Source organism: Malus domestica, chromosome 03 (assembly GCF_042453785.1).
Source record: "Malus domestica chromosome 03, GDT2T_hap1".
In the NCBI taxonomy this organism is placed as follows: Eukaryota; Viridiplantae; Streptophyta; class Magnoliopsida; order Rosales; family Rosaceae; genus Malus; species Malus domestica.
In genome coordinates this window covers 6,933,113-6,950,552 of record NC_091663.1, presented here as the reverse complement: position 1 = coordinate 6,950,552, position 17,440 = coordinate 6,933,113, and the positions used below count along the sequence as shown (strand labels likewise).

The window sequence follows — 17,440 nt, the reverse complement described above, 5'->3', positions numbered from 1 at the left end:
AGAAAAGAAAGAAAAAAATAAAAAATAAAAAATAAAAACGTGGATGAGACGTGGCGCCCAGTCAGTGCGCCACGTCACAGTTAACGAAAAACTTAACAGTTTGACTAACGGATGTATGAGACTGTCCCAAAATTTACACTTTAGGTATGACTCTGAGACGAAAAAAACATGATGTACTAAATATTGAAAACCACGAAACATGAGGGTAGTAAACAGTCTTTTACCCTTTATTTTATTATTTATTGGGCTTAGCCCTAGAGTTACATTAACTACTAAAAAATAATCAAAATTAGTTTTAATTTTTATTCTATTGGTTGTTAATAGGATCCATGCATTAAAAAAATTAAATTAAATATATTTGACTCATTCTTTGTTTGTTGTAAAACAAAGGCAGGTAGAAAGTAAGGAGTCAAATGAATCACATGCCACATTATATATGGCATATCCATTGAAGAACACCTGGATGTCTTTTAATCATATTTGACATATTTGACATCTCTTTTGAATATGATCTTGAAAATAAAAATAGAAGAATGTCCATGTTAAAAAAAAAAAGAAATTGTTATTAACACTCCAAAAATCTCATTTCTATAATTAGAAAGAAGAATACACTTATGAGGAATGTAGAATGAGATTTTGAAATGCTAATAACAGTTTCCTAAAAAAAAACTACGACATTATTGTCTCATAATTATTATTTTTTAGACTTTTTGAAATTATCAACGCTTTATATAATACAAAACAAAATAAAATGAACATAATGTGTATGACCATCTACTAGTTATTTATTAATTAAACAATATAGAATGTGCTTGTCGTGGTAGATTTGGTTTAGCCTCTAATCTATTTGGTAAATCTATAAATAGAGGTCTTAAGAGCAGTTTCACCGTTGCTAAGACCTCCCGGACTATTCATTATTTAATTCATTCAGTGAACAATAATTGATTTTAATGAATAGCAACTGTCTTTTGCATCTCTATTCCTACACTGAAAGCTCTGGTAATAGTCAATAAAATATTAGTATTTTTTTTTTAAATAGGGCAAAAGACTGTTTACTACCCTCATGTTTTGAGGTTTTCAACATTTAGTACATAATTTTTTTTTCATCCCAGAGTCATACCTAAAGTGTAAATTTTGGGACAGTCTCATACATCCTTTAGTCAAACGGTTAAGTTTCCAGTTAAGTGATGATGTGGCGCCCATGTGGATAATGACTGAGCACTACATGTCATCCACGTGGAAATTAAAAATAAAGTATTTATAAAATAAAATAATTTAATAAATTAAAATAATTTAAAAATTAAAAGAAAAAAAAAACCCCTTCTTCCCCAAATCCCACCTGTGCCCAGCCTCCCACCCTCCTATCACCCACCCCTTCGTCTTCCCCAAATCCCACCCTCCCAGTTCCCTTTCGTCTTCCCCACCCTCCACCCCCTCCACGGCTCCACTCCTCTATCGCCTCCACCCCTACCCACCGACACCCTTCCTTTCCCTGATACCCACATAACAGAACCCATTTCATCCCCCAATTTTATCAAGACACCCACCACCCAATTTTATCAAGCTTCGCCATTTCCGACACTAACCTCACCACACACACCTGAACCCTCCAATGTTTGAGTCCGACAGCGCCAACCTCTCCCTCCCTCCTCTTCCCCCGTCGTCCGCTCCCTCAACCTCCCCAACGCCAACCCAGAAGAAGAACAAAAAGTAAAAACCCAGAAAAGGAAAAGAAAAAGGAAGAGGAAGAAAAAAATAAAAAACTGAATCTGCAACCTAGAAGAAGAAGAAGAAAGAGGAGGAAGAAGAAGAAAAAAAAAAACCGAATCTGCAACCCAGAAGAAGAAGAAGAAGGAAGAAGAAGAAGGAAAAAAAAAAGCCTTCATCTTCCCCAGATTCGGAGGAAGAAGAAAAAAAAACGGAATCTGCAACCCAGATTTGGAGGAAGAAGGAAGAAGAAAAAAAGAAAGAAAAAAAAAACCGAATCTACAACCCAGATTTGGAGGAAGAGAAGAAAACCCAACCTCCAAAACCCAGAAGAAGAAGAAGAAGAAGGAGGAGGAGGAGGAGGAGGAGGAGGTAAAAAAGCAAAAAAAACACAATCAGGAACCCAATCGTCCCCGCGAGGAAGAAGAAAAAAAAAAAAAAAAGTCGATGATTTTTTTTTCAAAAACTTTTGGCAGGAAAAGATGTAGGTACATGGTTGTCGGAAAATGTTTTTTTGAACCCCTAAAAAACAAATCCATGTGGACCCACGTGGCGCTTAGTCATTGTTCATATGGACGCCACGTCACAGTTAACGGGAGACTTAACATTTTAACTAACGAATATATGAAACTGTCCCAAAATTTACACTTTAGATATGAGTCTGTGACGAAAAAACAATGATGTACTAAATGTTGAAAACAATGAAACATGTTGAAAACAATGAAACATGAGAGTAGTAAACAGTCTTTTAACCTTAAAAATAATACAAAATAATTTTATTTGTAATTTCGGATAGAATTTTTAATCGGGTTCGTTCTACCATTTTTTATTAGAAAATTAATTAATTAAATATTATAAGACCGTGTGAAAAAAGGGAATGGACTCACTCACTCTCCCTCTCTCTCTCTCTTCTCTCATCTTTTTGCTTTGTTTTGTGCTCTGTGTTTTCTCTCTGTTTCTAGCAGCAGGCGTGGCCTCTGGTTTTCATTACTCTCTCTCTCTGTCTCCTCTCTTTCTCTCTCTAAAATCCATCAAGAACCCATCAAAACTCATGCTTTGATTCTTTCTTCTTTAATCCTTACACACAGACACAGAGACACAGTGATCATCAGCATCACCACCCCACCGCCGCCTCTCTTTCTCCATCTTCACCATCCCTCCCAGCTCAGCCTCCATCAACGGTCCCGATCTTCCCCGCTCCCAAACTAAACTCTCTCTCTCTCTCTCTCTCTCTCTCTCTCTCTCTCTTTCTCTTTCCTCTTTCCCCCCAAAACAAATCCCAAATCGTTCGATCTGGGCGCGCGAGTGGAAGGAGGGGGATCGCGAGTGCGTGGGGGCGAAGGCGGTGCATCGCCAGCACACGCTGGAGCATCTCGCTCGGGTTATCTGGCCCTGTTCCAAAGCCAGTCCAACTGGCAATAGCCCATGGTGGAACTGCTCTAAGAGGAGGGTTAGAGGCATCCACACAACAGCCAATTACAAGCCACAACCAAAATTCCAATATTCAGTCCGAGTAGAGCACAGATTCTAAAGAACCTGCAACAAAGTGAAAGAAGCGCGTGGAAATCCACGAGCAACATTACCAACAAAGGCAGACCGCAAAGAGAAGGTGGTGGTGTTAGAAACACCCGATCCAGTGGAAGCACCAGATCTGTACTTACCGACTCGACAAACCGCAACAAATCGCGGCAAAACTTGACTAAAGGTTGGGAATTAGAGGAAGGAGGAGGAGATACACCGGTGGGATGAGAAGAGGTTAGATCGATCCAAAAAGCAGGGGAAAAAGCAGCGAAGGGGAGAAGAAAAGGAACACCCACCGATCCCAGCCGCAGCTAGGATCGGCGGCACGAAATTTGAACACGATTGGGAATCACTCACACGAAACAGTGAGAATCACCCTCAAAAGTATTATTGTTTTCTTCAAATGTAAAAGAAGTTAGAAATGATAAAGTTAAACGTTCCTAGAAAATGAGAGATTTTTCAGGATGATCGTCACACGAGGTGATATATCACACGTTCCTATAGAAATTGTGGATTATATGTGTCAAAAGGTTAATAACTTAAAAATTAAAATTTTCCACCACTTGCATAACAACACGTGATGTACCATTTGTGTTCCTACTCCAACTAAAAATTTCTCCTAGAAAACTTGCGATCTAAAGCGCACCAAAAATGGGATTTAGATCCTCTCCTGAGCTAATGGAGAAGATCCCTTTGACCAACAATTACGGGTCGTTGGATTTTCGTTGGATGAAAATCCAACGGCTATAATTATTATAACTTTAAAAAGATCTTTTTATTTGTAACCGTTGGATTTTCATCCAACGGTCCACAATAGTTGATCAGGAGGATCCTCTCCATTAGCTCAGGAGAGGATCCAATCCCCTAAAAATGTGGTGTTACAATCTAGTCTTGGTTACTGGGACTTAGGTGTGTGACAAGCGTGCACGGATGTTGCTGCGAAACTTGCGAGGCCAAATACATTTTACACCCACCTGCTCCGTAACTCACGCCAATCTGGTTTGGCGAAACGCGCCCAATTGACCCTACCAAATCAGACGACCCCCACTTGCATACTAAAGTCAGCAGAGCCTTGTATTTTGATGTATATCTGTAATCCACACCACATGCCACATGCCACATGCCACATGTGTAAAAAGTTGGAAACTATGTGGTTTGATTGCTTACTCCAAAATTTTGAAGTCACTCGCATAGGCAAACAAATTGTATGAACTGCGAGTGTGCCACTGTTAGGTCCGTTTAATAAATAGAGTTGTGAATGCTTTGGCTCGGTTTGATTCATTTGTACATCCTGAGAATGTGGCTCGATTTGGTTCATTTCTATACTTTTGCAATGCTCATGAAGAAGGCTTTTCTAACCCCTTCATCTAACATTTTGTTTTAAATGCGCTCAATCTCTTGGAACTTGGAATTTCCTCACCCAAAACATAGGCTAAATGTTTTGACTAACTCGAACTTGGCATGGTATCATACACGCAAGGAATTAGAATTTGACATTCAAAATTGGACATGTTTAGAATCACTTTGATTCTAGATGTGGGTAAATAGAGTGGACAAGTTGATGAGAGAAGATGGTGAAGAAAAGAAAAGTATTTAATATAATGATGATATTACTGAAAAGATAAAAGGGTCATGATGATATTTGCAGAAAAAAAAAGAAGGCCGGCTTTGATGGAGTTGAAATTTTTTGCACCCAAAAGTCTTTGTGACATCATTGTGGCCTTTCTTAGAGCTTGACACCTGTCAACTACCAACTCTAATTTAATAGTTAACTCTGAAAAAGATTAAAAAAAGAAAAAAAAAAGATCCATCTCCTTGTGCTCTCAGCTCTCTCAATCTCACCCTCTTCTACCTCTCAACCCACAGAAACCATAGCGCCTCCTCCTTCCTCCCTTCCCTGCCATCTTCACCCCTACAACCTATCTACCACAGCTTTCCCTTCAAATTCCAAATTTATAGCACATGGCTTCCAAGCATCGGATGGTCGTGGTCACCATCCTCATTAATATTTTTTTAAATAATACAAAATAATTTTATTTGTAGTTTTAAATAAAATTTTTAATCAGTTTCGTTATACTATTTTTTATTAAAAAATTAATTAATTAAATATTATAAGACCGTGTGAAAAAAGGGGTTGGACTCACTCACTCTCCCCCTCTCTCTCTCTGTTCTCTCATCTTTTTGCTTTGTTTTGTGCTCTGTGTTTTCTCTCCGTTTCTAGCAGCAGGCGTGGCCTCTGGTTTTCATTACTCTCTCTCTCTGTCTCCTCTCTTTCTCTCTCTAAAATCCATCAAGAACCCATCAAAACTCATGCTTTGTTTCTTTCTTCTTTAATCCTTACACACAGACACAGAGACACAGTGATCATCAGCATCACCACCCCACCGCCGCCTCTCTTCCTCCATCTTCACCATCCCTCCCAGCTCAGCCTCCATCAACGGTCCCGATCTTCCCCGCTCCCTAACCAAACTCTCTCTCTCTCTCTCTCTCTCTCTCTCTCTCCTCTTTCCCCCAAAAACAAATCCCAAATCGTGCGATCTGGGCGCGCGAGTGGAAGGAGGGGGATCGCGAGTGCGTGGGGGCGAAGGCGGTGTGGGGTGCATCGCCAGCACACGCTGGAGCATCTCGCTCGGGCAATCTGGCCCTGTTCCAAAGCCAGTCCAACTGGCAATAGCCCACGGTGGAACTGCTCTAAGAGGAGGGTTAGAGGCATCCACACAACAGCCAATTACAAGCCACAACCAAAATTCCAATCTTCAGTCCGAGCAGAGCACAGATTCTAAAGAACCTGCAGCAAAGTGAAAGAAGCGCGTGGAAATCCACGAGCAACACTACCAACAAAGGCAGACCGCAAAGAGAAGGTGGTGGTGTTAGAAACACCCGATCCACTGGAAAGCACCAGATCTGTACTCACCGACTCGACAAACCGCAACAAATCGCGGCAGAACTTGACTAAAGGTTGGGAATTAGAGGAAGGAGGAGGAGATACACCGGTGAGATGAGAAGAGGTTAGATCGATCCAAAAAGCAGGGGGAAAAAGCAGCGAAGGGGAGAAGAAAAGGAACACCCACCGATCCCAGCCGCAGCTAGGATCGGCGGCACCAAATTTGAACACGATTGGGAATCACTCACACGAAACAGTGAGAATCACCCTCAAGCAGAGGGAAGGTCTCTCACAGGGAGCGTGCTGCTCATGGTTTATGCTCCCTATATGGTATGAATTTTGCAAACTAGGTTTTTTTTTTTTACTGGTTGTATTATCAAATTGCTTACTTTAACAAGTTGTACTGTCTCCTGCAGAGTGCAGATTGCTTGTGAAAATAATCTCATTTGTTCTGTTGTGAGAACCACATTTCCAATGGCATCAAGCACTTTGGGTTTGAATTCATCTCCTCCAGATGATAGGTTGAAATATGATGTATTTTTGAGTTTTCGAGGAGAAGACACGAGAAAGGGTTTTGTAAGTCATCTATATGAAGCGCTTGAGAACGCCGGCGTAAAAACTTTCCACGATGATGCTCCAAGAGATATTAGCCCAGAACTCAAGGCTGCAATTCAGAATTCGAGGACTGCAATTACTTTTCTGGGAGAGAATTTTGCATCGTCGCCATGGGCATTGGAGGAGCTTGACCTGATTCTTAAATCCCATGGAAAAAGAAAAACGGTGCTACCAATTTTCTATAATGTCGATCCCTCTGACGTACGATATCAAACAGGGAGTTTTGCTGAAGCCTTTGCTAGACACGAAGAAACATATAAGGATGACCCAGACAAGGTTCGAAGGTGGAGAGCTGCTTTAACCCAAGTAGCAAACCTCACTGGGTGGGTTTCAAGGGGCCGGTATGTATATATATATTTACTCACTCTTTTCTGCTGCTAAATGATATATGTTTGCAACACCGCATTTACACTGCCATTAGATAAGCAAAAATTCAAAATTTAGGTAGTAGCTAGATCAAATTACAATCATCTAACCGCAGTCGGTGGTGATGATGGGAAACAAATGCACTCGCTGATCTAAGTTATTGTAGGAGAAGTTACAAAAAAGAGAGAGTGAGAGAGAGGATGGAAAAGTGTGTGGAGATCTCCAAACAATGAGAAAAATCTGATATCAAATTATTTTTTTTAAATATTTTGTTGTGAATCCTAATAATGCACCAATCATAAATCATGACAATTAGTTTTGAAGAGTAGTCCTACAAATATTAATTCAATATGGGTTTGAACAAAAGAAAATTTTAACATTGCCACTTTCAAAGTTGCATTTGACAACCTTTCTTTTTTGACATTTCCATTGGAGAATTGTGCCATTTCCTTCCACCCCTAATAAACTTCATGTTTGCCTTTGTTGTAGGGACGAATCAGAGCTCATTGAAGAAATTGTTGATGTAATACGGAAGCTTTTGCACCCTACGACTAAAACCTCAGCACCTTGTTCTTCACTTTTTTCTTCTCACAAACGGAAGTATGATGTGTTTATGTGTTTTAGAGGCAAAGACACCCGCTTGAATTTTGTGGGTCATACGTACGCTTCACTGAATCGGGAAAAATTTACCATCTTTAAAGATGACAAAGGGCTTGAGAAAGGACAACCAATTTCCCCAGGAATTGTAAAAGCAATTGAGGAATCACAGATTTACCTCGTCACTCTTTCACCAGATTTTGCTTCTTCAACTTGGTGCTTGGATGAGCTTGTGAAGATGTTTGAATGCATGGAAACATCCAACTCACAGAGGAGTCTCGAGGACTTTACAGAAAGAAAGGATGCATCGACAGTCGCGACCGGTATCAAGTGTAACACAAGGGATAGGTAATTTTCCTCTATATTGATTTTGTTTGTTATATTTTTATTAGTCGTAGGTCTATAATTTTTCACGATTGCTCTTTTCCTAATTGTTTTATTTCACTTTCAGGAAAATAAGTAAAGTTAGAATTTCGGTTCACTACGATGGAGAGTGGGTTAGTACTGCATACGTTGGTGGTAAGGCGAAAGAAATAGTGGTGTCAAAGGACATTACTTGTGAGGAGCTTCTACGTAGAGTGTATCGTCTCGTCAGGATAGATCAATGTGAGTATGAGATTATAATGAAGACTACAGATGAATCAAAATCGCCTGCTCAACCAGTACAGATAGTCGATGATGAGCACTTGGCATTTTTCATAGAACAGAGTCTAAGTTTGGATAAGAGCTTGAAGATGTATATTCCTAAACCGCGAATATCTTCTTCTAGAACTAGAAGGTAAACTTTTTCACTCTCTTTTGTCAAATTGAAATGGTTGGATATTTCTTCTGGTTTATTGCTCATCGTCCCCATCTTTCAAGGTGACTGATGATGATCATGATCGATGATGCAAATGAAAGTCCCTTGTTTTCCCTTAAATATAGTCCACCATTAGGCCGGAATTTGTCAGAAACCACACAAACTACATCGGCGTAAGGCTCATATTAAGTCATCACAAAGGACTCTTTAATTTACAGCAAAATGACTAACAAAAAAAGAAGCAAGAACAAAAAAAGAGAGGAGGAGGAACCACCTACGGCTAGGGTTTATTTTAATCAATCGATTTTTCTGCTAGTCTAAATTTTGCTTCATTTAATCAATTTATATACTTTCACTGCTAACTAATCTTTTCCATGTATTTTCAGGAAAATGAATGAACTTAGACTTTTGGTTAACTATGGTGGGAAGTGGAGCAATTCTATATACATCGGTGGTAAAACGAAAGGAATTACGGTTTCGGATAGTATTACATACAAGGAACTTGTGCAGAAACTGTATAATTCTCTTGAGGTAAATCCCAGTGAATATACGATCATAGTAACGACAGCATATGGATCAAAATCACCAACCCGACCGGTGGAGCTAATCGATGATGATGACCTGACATTTTTGATTGACGAGAGTCTGTCATTGGGCTCGGGCTCGAAAGTTCCTTTGTTCATCACACTCCAACGACGGCTATATCGTAGCAAGCTTTGAAGAAATTAGTTCATTGCTATTGTACCGGTCTCTGTTGTTGTACGGAATAGGTTATTATCAAGACTGATTTAAGCTGTATATCGAAAAAAAAAAACTAATTTAACTTTTCATTTTAGTCTCTCTGCACCCCGCGTGTTTTTATCTTATTTTTCTATTCATAATGTAGCCCTATATAGTTTTCTGTTCCAATTTAGTTTGCAATTCTTGCACCTAGAATCATTTTATTTTGGGGAAACTTGATATAAGTCCAATTTTATGAGCCATTATTCGTTATAGGTGTTTTAGCTAAAATAGTCACTGAGATTTGAAATCAATAGAATTGGTTATTGAATTTGTCCACCATCAATCATTTTGGTCATTTTTTGAAAAATCTCATTAAATAAGAATAGAATGATCAAAATACCTTTAATTTTTGTCAAATTATTTTGGTCAATTGTTTATTAATTGAGGGTAGATTTATCATTTTGATCTTTATTTAACATAATTTTGCACTAAATGACCAAAATGATTGATTGTGTACAATCTCATGAACCACTTTTATTGATTTCAAATCTTAGGGATCAAAGTAATGTGTTATGCAAATCTCAAAAACTGTTTTAGCTAAAACGCCTTAGTTATATTCCCATTTTGTTTAATTGAAGAATATCAAATGATAGAAATCAATAAGGGGTGGATGAGAAGTAAAAAAGGGTGTGTGGATATCACACCCCTATTTGTATTCTCTTGCCAAATTTATCCTTAAATTGACTAATTAAGTAATTACTGTTTTTTTTTAAAATTTGTGATTAATGTTAATCTTATCCTTAATTATAGGATTAATTCTAGGAATTTAAATCTCATTTTTCTTCTTCTTCCCCAAACCGTTCATTTCTCTTGTTCTTGTTCTTTTTTTTTTGTGTTTTTCTTTTTTGTTTGTTTGTGGAAGTTCATTTCTCTTGTTTCAATTCTCTTTTCTTATTTCTCCCTCACAATATCTTTCCTTCATGTGTTATTTTGTCCAGTAATCTTCTTCCACAATATCTCTCCTTTTTATATATATTTTTAATTTTGAAGTTCTATCGAATTAGCATTTTCTCTTGTGTTTTCTCCCTCAATGTCATCTTTCTTCACGGTTTTTTTGAAATCCTGTCCCCTGATTTCACTATTTAAAATTACGTATTTTCGTAATATTAATTGTAACGCGATTATATTTACGACGTATGATTTTTTGGAAGCACCTTGATCATATAATGTTGAAAAAGGAAGCCACGTGAGTGGCTGGGAAAACAAAGAAAAAAAAAGAAAAGAGAAAAGCTGCGGGATGGTAGCGGAGGAAAGGGGGAGAAGAAGTATCACATCCCGACCCGGGCCCCCACCACATTCTGGGCTCGACTCAGCCGTAGAACGATATTATCCGCTTTGGACCCCGACCACGCCCTCACGGTTTTGTTTCTGGAAACTCACACGAGAACTTCCCAGTGGGTCACCCATCATGGGATTGCTCTCACGTGAACTCGCTTAACTTCGGAGTTTCGATGGAACTCGAAGCCAGTGAGTTCCCAAAATGCCTCGTGCTGGGTAGAGATGAGAATATACATATAAGGCTTAGAGGATCCACTCCCTTGGGCGATGTGGGATCTTACAATCCACCCCCCTTAGAGGCCCGACATCCTCGTAGACACACTTCCGACTAGGGATTGGCTCTGATACCAAATTGTCACATCCCGGCTCGGGCCCCCACCACATCCCAGGCTCGACTTCGCCGTAGCACGATATTGTCCGCTTTGGACCCCGACCACGCCATCACGGTTTTGTTTCTGGGAACTCACACGAGAACTTCACAGTGGGTCACCCATCATGGGATTGCTCTCACGCGAACTCGCTTAACTTCGGAGTTCCGATGGAACCCGAAGCCAGTGAGCTCCCAAAAGGCCTCGTGCTGGGTAGAGATGAGAATATACATATAAGGCTTAGAGTATCCATTCCCTTGGGCGATGTGGGATCTTACAATCCACCCCCTTTAGGGGCCCGACGTCATCGTCTGCACACTTCCGGCCAAGGATTGGCTCTAATACCAAATTGTCACATCCCGGCCCGGGCCCTCACCACATCATGAGCTCGACTCCGCCGTAGCATGATATTGTCCGCTTTGGACCTCGACCATGCCATCACGGTTTTGTTTCTGGGAACTCACACGAGAACTTCCCAGTGGGTCACCCATCATGGGATTGCTCTCACGCGAACTCGCTTAACTTCAGAGATATTTGGCATGCACGGCTGAGGTTTGCATTCTATGCTTTGCTCCTACTTCTATCTATTGTAGAAATTAGCATGCGCTTCTCTCTACACAGATGTTATATTGATTTCATCATCCCGATTAAAATTTATTTGGTTTCAGGGCTTAAATTTGTCTTTCTCTTCATTGGAGGGGGTCGTTGTATCCCAACTGATTATAGGATGATGGATTGCCTGCTAAAACCTTTAGGTGGTTTATCCCATAAAATGACATGTAAAATTGTTCCTTCTTTAAAGTATCGAAGATCGGAGTTCTTGGAACGGAACTTTTCATATTTTGTAAATGGTCTTGGAGGCATGTGAATTTTTGACATGTCTATGTTGACATAGATGAGCGTGTATATGATTGATTGTTGTTTTTGCACCCTGTGTATCTTGGCACTGCTAATCTCCGAAATTAAGAGGCTGCAGTAATACTTGGAAGCAATGACTTGGTTTTGGGTCGGGTTTAAACTGGATTGGGCCTCACTGAATTCAAAGTCGGTTTTCTAAGATAATGTAATTGTCCAGTAAGAGCTCTTTGCTAAGAAAAACATTGATTTACAATTTTTTGAAGATTGTTACTTTCTCATTTGAACATTCTCGTTTTACTTTTTTGGCTCTCCTTCTCATTTGACTCTCCTTTTCATCCTACAATGTTGTATGATGATCACCATTATTTTCTAAGTCCCCCTTTAAAGGTCAACTCTTGTAGAAATCAATCTAATCCTAAATCGTTTAGTCATCTAATGATATAGATTATTGTTATTCAGTTGAACACTTAAATTTTAACAAAGTTAAATGAACAGTTAATGATATTTTATTTGGTTGATTTTCGGTAAAGTTGATATTAAAGGTTGAACTTGAAAGGAGACGATTCCCATCATTGTGCAACATTGCATGATGAGAAGGAGAACCGAAAAAAGATGGAATACAAAAGTTCCCCAAGTTTTATTCCTTCTTCACATTTTGATGTTAATGCTAAAGAGATTATGTCAAAGTAGGACTCTCTATGGACTTTTTACCACTTCAAAGTTTAATGTTGTTGATGCACAAAACCGGAGGTCTTGGAACAACATAAATCTGACCGTGAATCAGCAAGAAAGTAAATAACACAAGATGTATCGTGGTTCACCCCAATGTTTGGGCTACGTCCACACATATATTGTATTTCTGAGAGGATTGTGAGGGAGAGAGTGTGAGGATCTCAGGCCTAAGAATTGGCCTCCCCTAATTGTGAGGGTGAGGAGTCATTTTATAGAATAAGGGCTCCTCACTTATTACATATTTGCCCCTTCCTTTATTACATAATTACATTTAAGTCCCCCGAGTATTTATATGAGATCTAAATACGGAGGCCCTAAGTATGGTACAAACAGTAGTCCCCTAAGTCTTCAGTCAAGAGAGTCTTTTGGCTGGAGACTTGAAATTCAGTCCATGTGTGGGCCGAAGTAACTAGATGTCGTCTAGAGCTGAATACTCGATATGAGGCGGTGCTCAATGTGAAATGAGGCTCAACTAGATGTAGCATATGTTGTGAGGCTGCTCGGCTTGTGGCTTATGTTGCCTTGGTTGGTTTGGCTTGTGGCGTTGAAGGTGAGGGAGTCCTTTTTATAGAATAATGGCTCGCTCCTCAATACAGAAATGATGGGCTAGAGTTGATGCTCGCGGCGAGGCGGTTGCTTAGCAGGCGGCGATGCTCTCTAATGATGGTGAGGGAGTCCCTTTTATAAACTAAGGGCTCGCTCCTCAATACATAAGTGATGGGTTATGAGTGATGCTTGCGGCGAGGCGGTTGTTCAGTAGACGGCGATGCTCTCTAATGATGGTGATGGAGTCCCTTTTATAAACTAAGGGCTTGCTCCTCGATACATAAGTGATGGGTTAGGAGTGATGCTCGCAGCGAGGCGGTTGCTCAGTAGGCGGCGATGCTCTCTAATGATGGTGAGGGAGTCCATTTTATAGAATAAGGGCTCGCTCCTCAATACATAAGTTATGGGTGCTTTCTAATGAAAGTGAAGGAGTCCCTTTTATAGAATAAGGGTTCGCTCATCCGTACATAAATAATGGGCTAAGTCCCCCAAGTATTTTTCATGAGGCCCAGTTGAGGCCTAATATATGGTACATAATGTAGTCCCCCAAGTCTTCGGTCAATAGAGTCTGTTGTCTAGAGACTTCAAATTGAATCCATGTATGGGTCGAAGTGGCGGTTGTTCGGAGGCGGTATTTGTATACCCTGCACTGAAGCTTTGTAGGTGAAGCTTTGAAGCTAGAGCTCTGTAAATGAAGCTTTTGAAGCTAGAGCTTTTGTAAATGAAGCTTTTGAAGCTGGAGCTCTGTAAATGAAGCTTTTGAAGCTAAAGCTTTTGTAAATGAAGCTTTTGAAGCTAAAGCTTTTGTAAATGAAGCTTTTGAAGTTAGGGCTCTGTAAATGAAGCTTTTGAAGCTAGAGCTTTTGTAAATGAAGCTTTTAAAGCTGATTGACATGAGTGATGCTCATGAATGTTTATGTTGATTGACATGAGTGATGCTCATGGATGTTGACATGAGTGATGCTCATGAATGTTGACATGAGTGATGCTCATGAATGTTTATGTATGATTGAATGAGTGATGCTCATGAATGTTTATGTATGATTGACATGAGTAATACTCATGTATAATTTGAAGTACTGGGCTTACTTTTGATCACCTGGTTGGTGGTAATAGCGGTAGGTTGCCGAATAATTTTGGAGTACTGGACGTACTTTTGATCACCTGGTTGGTGCTATTTTGGGTTTATGGGCCTTCGTCCTCCACAACATGTCAGCCCATTTATTTTGGGCTTTGCCGTTTTTATTTTTATTTTTACTATTACCTTCTGATGGGGTTTATACATATATCTCCGAAAGATAGGAAAAATAAATTACATAATACAAAAACAAGAAAAGTAAATCACATCATTCTGGTGTGGTGTTTATTCCCTACTTTTGCAGTGTCCCCATGTGCCTCCCTTTTGCTTTCTCTTTATTTTTCTTTCTTTTGGCAGATGACAGACAAGGGAATAATCTTTTGCTTTTGCTTTCTCTTTCCGCTCCTCTGTCCACCCATGTAGGGTTGGGCACGGGCCGGGCCGGGCCGGGCCCAATTTTGAAGGGACCGGACCGGACCCGGGTGTAAAAGAAACGGGCCGGAGTGGGCCAGGTGCAACAAATTTTAAAATAAAAACCGAACCTTTTCAAATGGGCCGGTTTGGGCCGGGTACACGGGTCCTTGTTTTTTTTTTCGCCCATTTTCCAAATCACCCAGAAAACAAAAACAATTCAAGCTTCAAGTTTTCTCAAAGAATCCCAGAGTAACAGTAATAAAAGAAAAAAATTTAGCCTGCATCTCTCTAACAAGCTGGGACATGTACTGATCTGTCACAGACTCACAGCTACTAAATCCTTTTCAGCTTTCTGCAGAACTTCCTCTTTGTTGTGTTTACTGATTCTGTTCAAGTTCAAATTCCACAACAACATCATTTCAATGATGATATAAATAAAATTATTATAAAAAAAAAACCAAAAACCCAAAAAACAGAAACAAAATTTGAAGCAAAAGGTCGCAGCTTTCTTACCTGTGAACCTTAAAGATGACCTTTTTGCTATTAATGGTGATATCGCGACTTGCTTTTACAACCCTTTCCCGCTTGTCATTCTACAAACCTTCGAGTCGATCACAGAGCTGCAAATTGGTGAAGATTAAATTGGGGATTACGAGATTGTTGAGGTAATCAGAATATTTGGAGAAGGCGTCTTTCATGGAGGAGGTTTCGACGGCGGTGGTGGTGTTCACAAGAGGCCTCGACTAGAGTGGGAGAGGGGAGCGAAGACTCTGATCTGAGAGAATATGGGGTAGGGGTAGCACCGATGAAGACCGCCGTGGCTTCAACGAGAGGAGGAGTGAGCGGTGGAGTAGGCGCTGAGGAAGCGGTGGAGTAGGCAAGAGTCCATCTTGAGAGAGGATGGATCCTGGAAAAGTCGAGAGAGGAGGCGAGAGTCAGCGACTAAGAGAAAGAGTGGTAGTAATGAATGGTAGAGATTTAATCTTCGTATATGGACGGTGGAAACGGTCCGGGCCCGGGTACTCGGTTTTTCAGAAATTTAGACCCGCCCCGCCCCGCTAATTACATGGACCCGCCCCGTTTTGAGTTTACAAAACTTGTACCCGCCCGGTACGCGCCTCGAACCGGCTAGACCTGGTCCGCCTCGCGATTCCTAGACCCGTTTGCCCACCCCTACACCCATGTTTTATGGCCTTGGAGACCATCTGACTTTAAGCTTTTAATTGCCATTGCTGTTCTTGCTTTTCTCTGAAATGACAGCTGCTTGGACAGCCCAAAACCATATGGAATATTGTCAGCCTTGTCGAACCCCAAAACCCATGCCTTCAAACATTTGATGGAAGCAAAGCACATCTACAAGACCTTTAATTGTGCAGGTGTTGTTCACAGTATTGCCTGTAAGAAACCGGGTTTAGAGTGTTGCAGAACCAAAGAGAATTTGGAGGTGGCAATGAATGCAAGTGTTGTTCACAGTATAGCCGTTTCATTTCTCAAAGTCTCGAGAATTCGCCGTCACAAATCCGTGCCCACTTCTCTCTCTGCCATTCCCAACCGCACAGAGCCAGAACCTCACCTCATAGCCGCCATCATCAGAGGTCGCACCTCCTTTTCTGTGAACGATGATCGCAGCCATGGGAGTGGGGACACTAGATCACCATGATCCCCAACAACCCCCGAACTTGGATTAAAAACCCTAATCTAGGAATCTGCGACTCCGATTCGCCCATGGCCTGTCTGCAGAGGGTTGGATCAGAAGCTATGAACAAAAAGATGAACGGAGATCCTCAGATCCATCGGAAAAGAAAGCGGAGGTCCCAAAATCCATGGATCCGGGAAAAGCAAAGGTAACTTTGATCATAAATGGCTATCCTCTCTAGGGGACTAATGGACAGGGTCCTGGAGCCGTAGGATTTGGCACGGATGAAGTCGACGGTGACGGGGAAGAGGATTTGGAGGGCCAAGTCGGCGAGGAAGAGAAAGGTGTTGTTGGCAACATCTACGAGTGCAAGGGGTTCGGAGAAGGGGGAGAGGTCGGCGGAGATCTGGGCGGCAAGATCGAAAACACGAGTGGTGATTTGGTCCAGAGTCCAGAGAACCCTCTCTATGTGAGAGGCCAAGGACATGGAAATAGGCAATCTCATTAGTTGACACGTGTTGGAAATGGGCAATCTGCAGGTAGTAAGTTAATCAAGTTCCCTTGGCTATTAAAAGCGTGGTAGCTTTGCAGCTTTTTCTCGTCTATTATCTCCGTGGATGTGTCACTGTATGGATTTTTGCAATCCACGGTGGACAGTGGTGAGGTTTCATGGTGGTGAGATGAAAAAAATGAAAGAGGACCGACATAACTTTTTGTGTTGATTCCCACAGACGACGCCAAATGTTGATGCATAAAACTGGAGGTCTTGGAACAACGTAAATCCGACCGTGAATCTGCAAGAAAGTAAATAACACAAGATGTATCGTGGTTCACCCCAAGGTTTGGGCTACGTCCACACTGATATTGTATTTCTAAGAGGATTGTGAGGGAGAGAGTGTGAGGATCTCATGCCTAAGAATTGGCCTCCCCTAATTGTGAGGGTGATGAGTCATTTTATAGAATAAGGGTTCCTCACTTATTACATATTTGCCCATTCCTTTATTACATAATTACATTTAAGTCCCCCGAGTATTTATACGAGATCTAAATATGGAGGCCCTAAGTATGGTACAAATAAATGTTAATTCTCGTGCCAACAATATAAACATTGTAACAAAAACATGAGATGATAGAGAAAATTCATAGAGAGTCTTACTTTTGAAAGAGTCTCCTTAGCATTTCTCGTCATGCCAATCCTAATCCCAGGTGAATTCCAACTGTCCTTGATTCTTTTATTGCAAGTAGACATTCGAATGAG

General features: G+C 40.7%; 1 protein-coding gene and 1 long non-coding RNA gene across 2 annotated transcripts; both read left to right on the top strand.

Annotated features, from left to right (window-relative positions):
- The first annotated feature begins 4,754 nt into the window (after positions 1–4,754).
- Positions 4,755–9,335, top strand: LOC103448530 (uncharacterized). The gene is made up of 5 exons (XM_008387795.4): positions 4,755–6,442; positions 6,529–7,068; positions 7,583–8,038; positions 8,142–8,468; positions 8,876–9,335. Exons 2-5 carry the CDS (start codon positions 6,587–6,589, stop codon positions 9,207–9,209), a joined length of 1,599 nt encoding a protein of 532 aa, XP_008386017.2. The 5' UTR covers positions 4,755–6,442; positions 6,529–6,586; the 3' UTR covers positions 9,210–9,335.
- Positions 9,336–11,332: 1,997 nt separating this feature from the next.
- On the top strand, positions 11,333–11,781 carry LOC139194414 (uncharacterized). The gene is made up of 2 exons (XR_011579209.1): positions 11,333–11,470; positions 11,587–11,781. It is a non-coding gene; the product is annotated as an uncharacterized lncRNA (long non-coding RNA).
- Positions 11,782–17,440: the final 5,659 nt, after the last annotated feature.

Bases quoted from the DNA above. Each gene is read 5' to 3' on its own strand.
- LOC103448530 (XM_008387795.4), top strand. From the start codon at position 6,587: ATGGCATCAAGCACTTTGGGTTTGAATTCATCTCCTCCAGATGATAGG. The intron at 7,069-7,582 runs GTATGTATATAT...CCTTTGTTGTAG, and splicing joins GGGTGGGTTTCAAGGGGCCG to GGACGAATCAGAGCTCATTG. The intron at 8,469-8,875 runs GTAAACTTTTTC...ATGTATTTTCAG, and splicing joins TCTTCTTCTAGAACTAGAAG to GAAAATGAATGAACTTAGAC.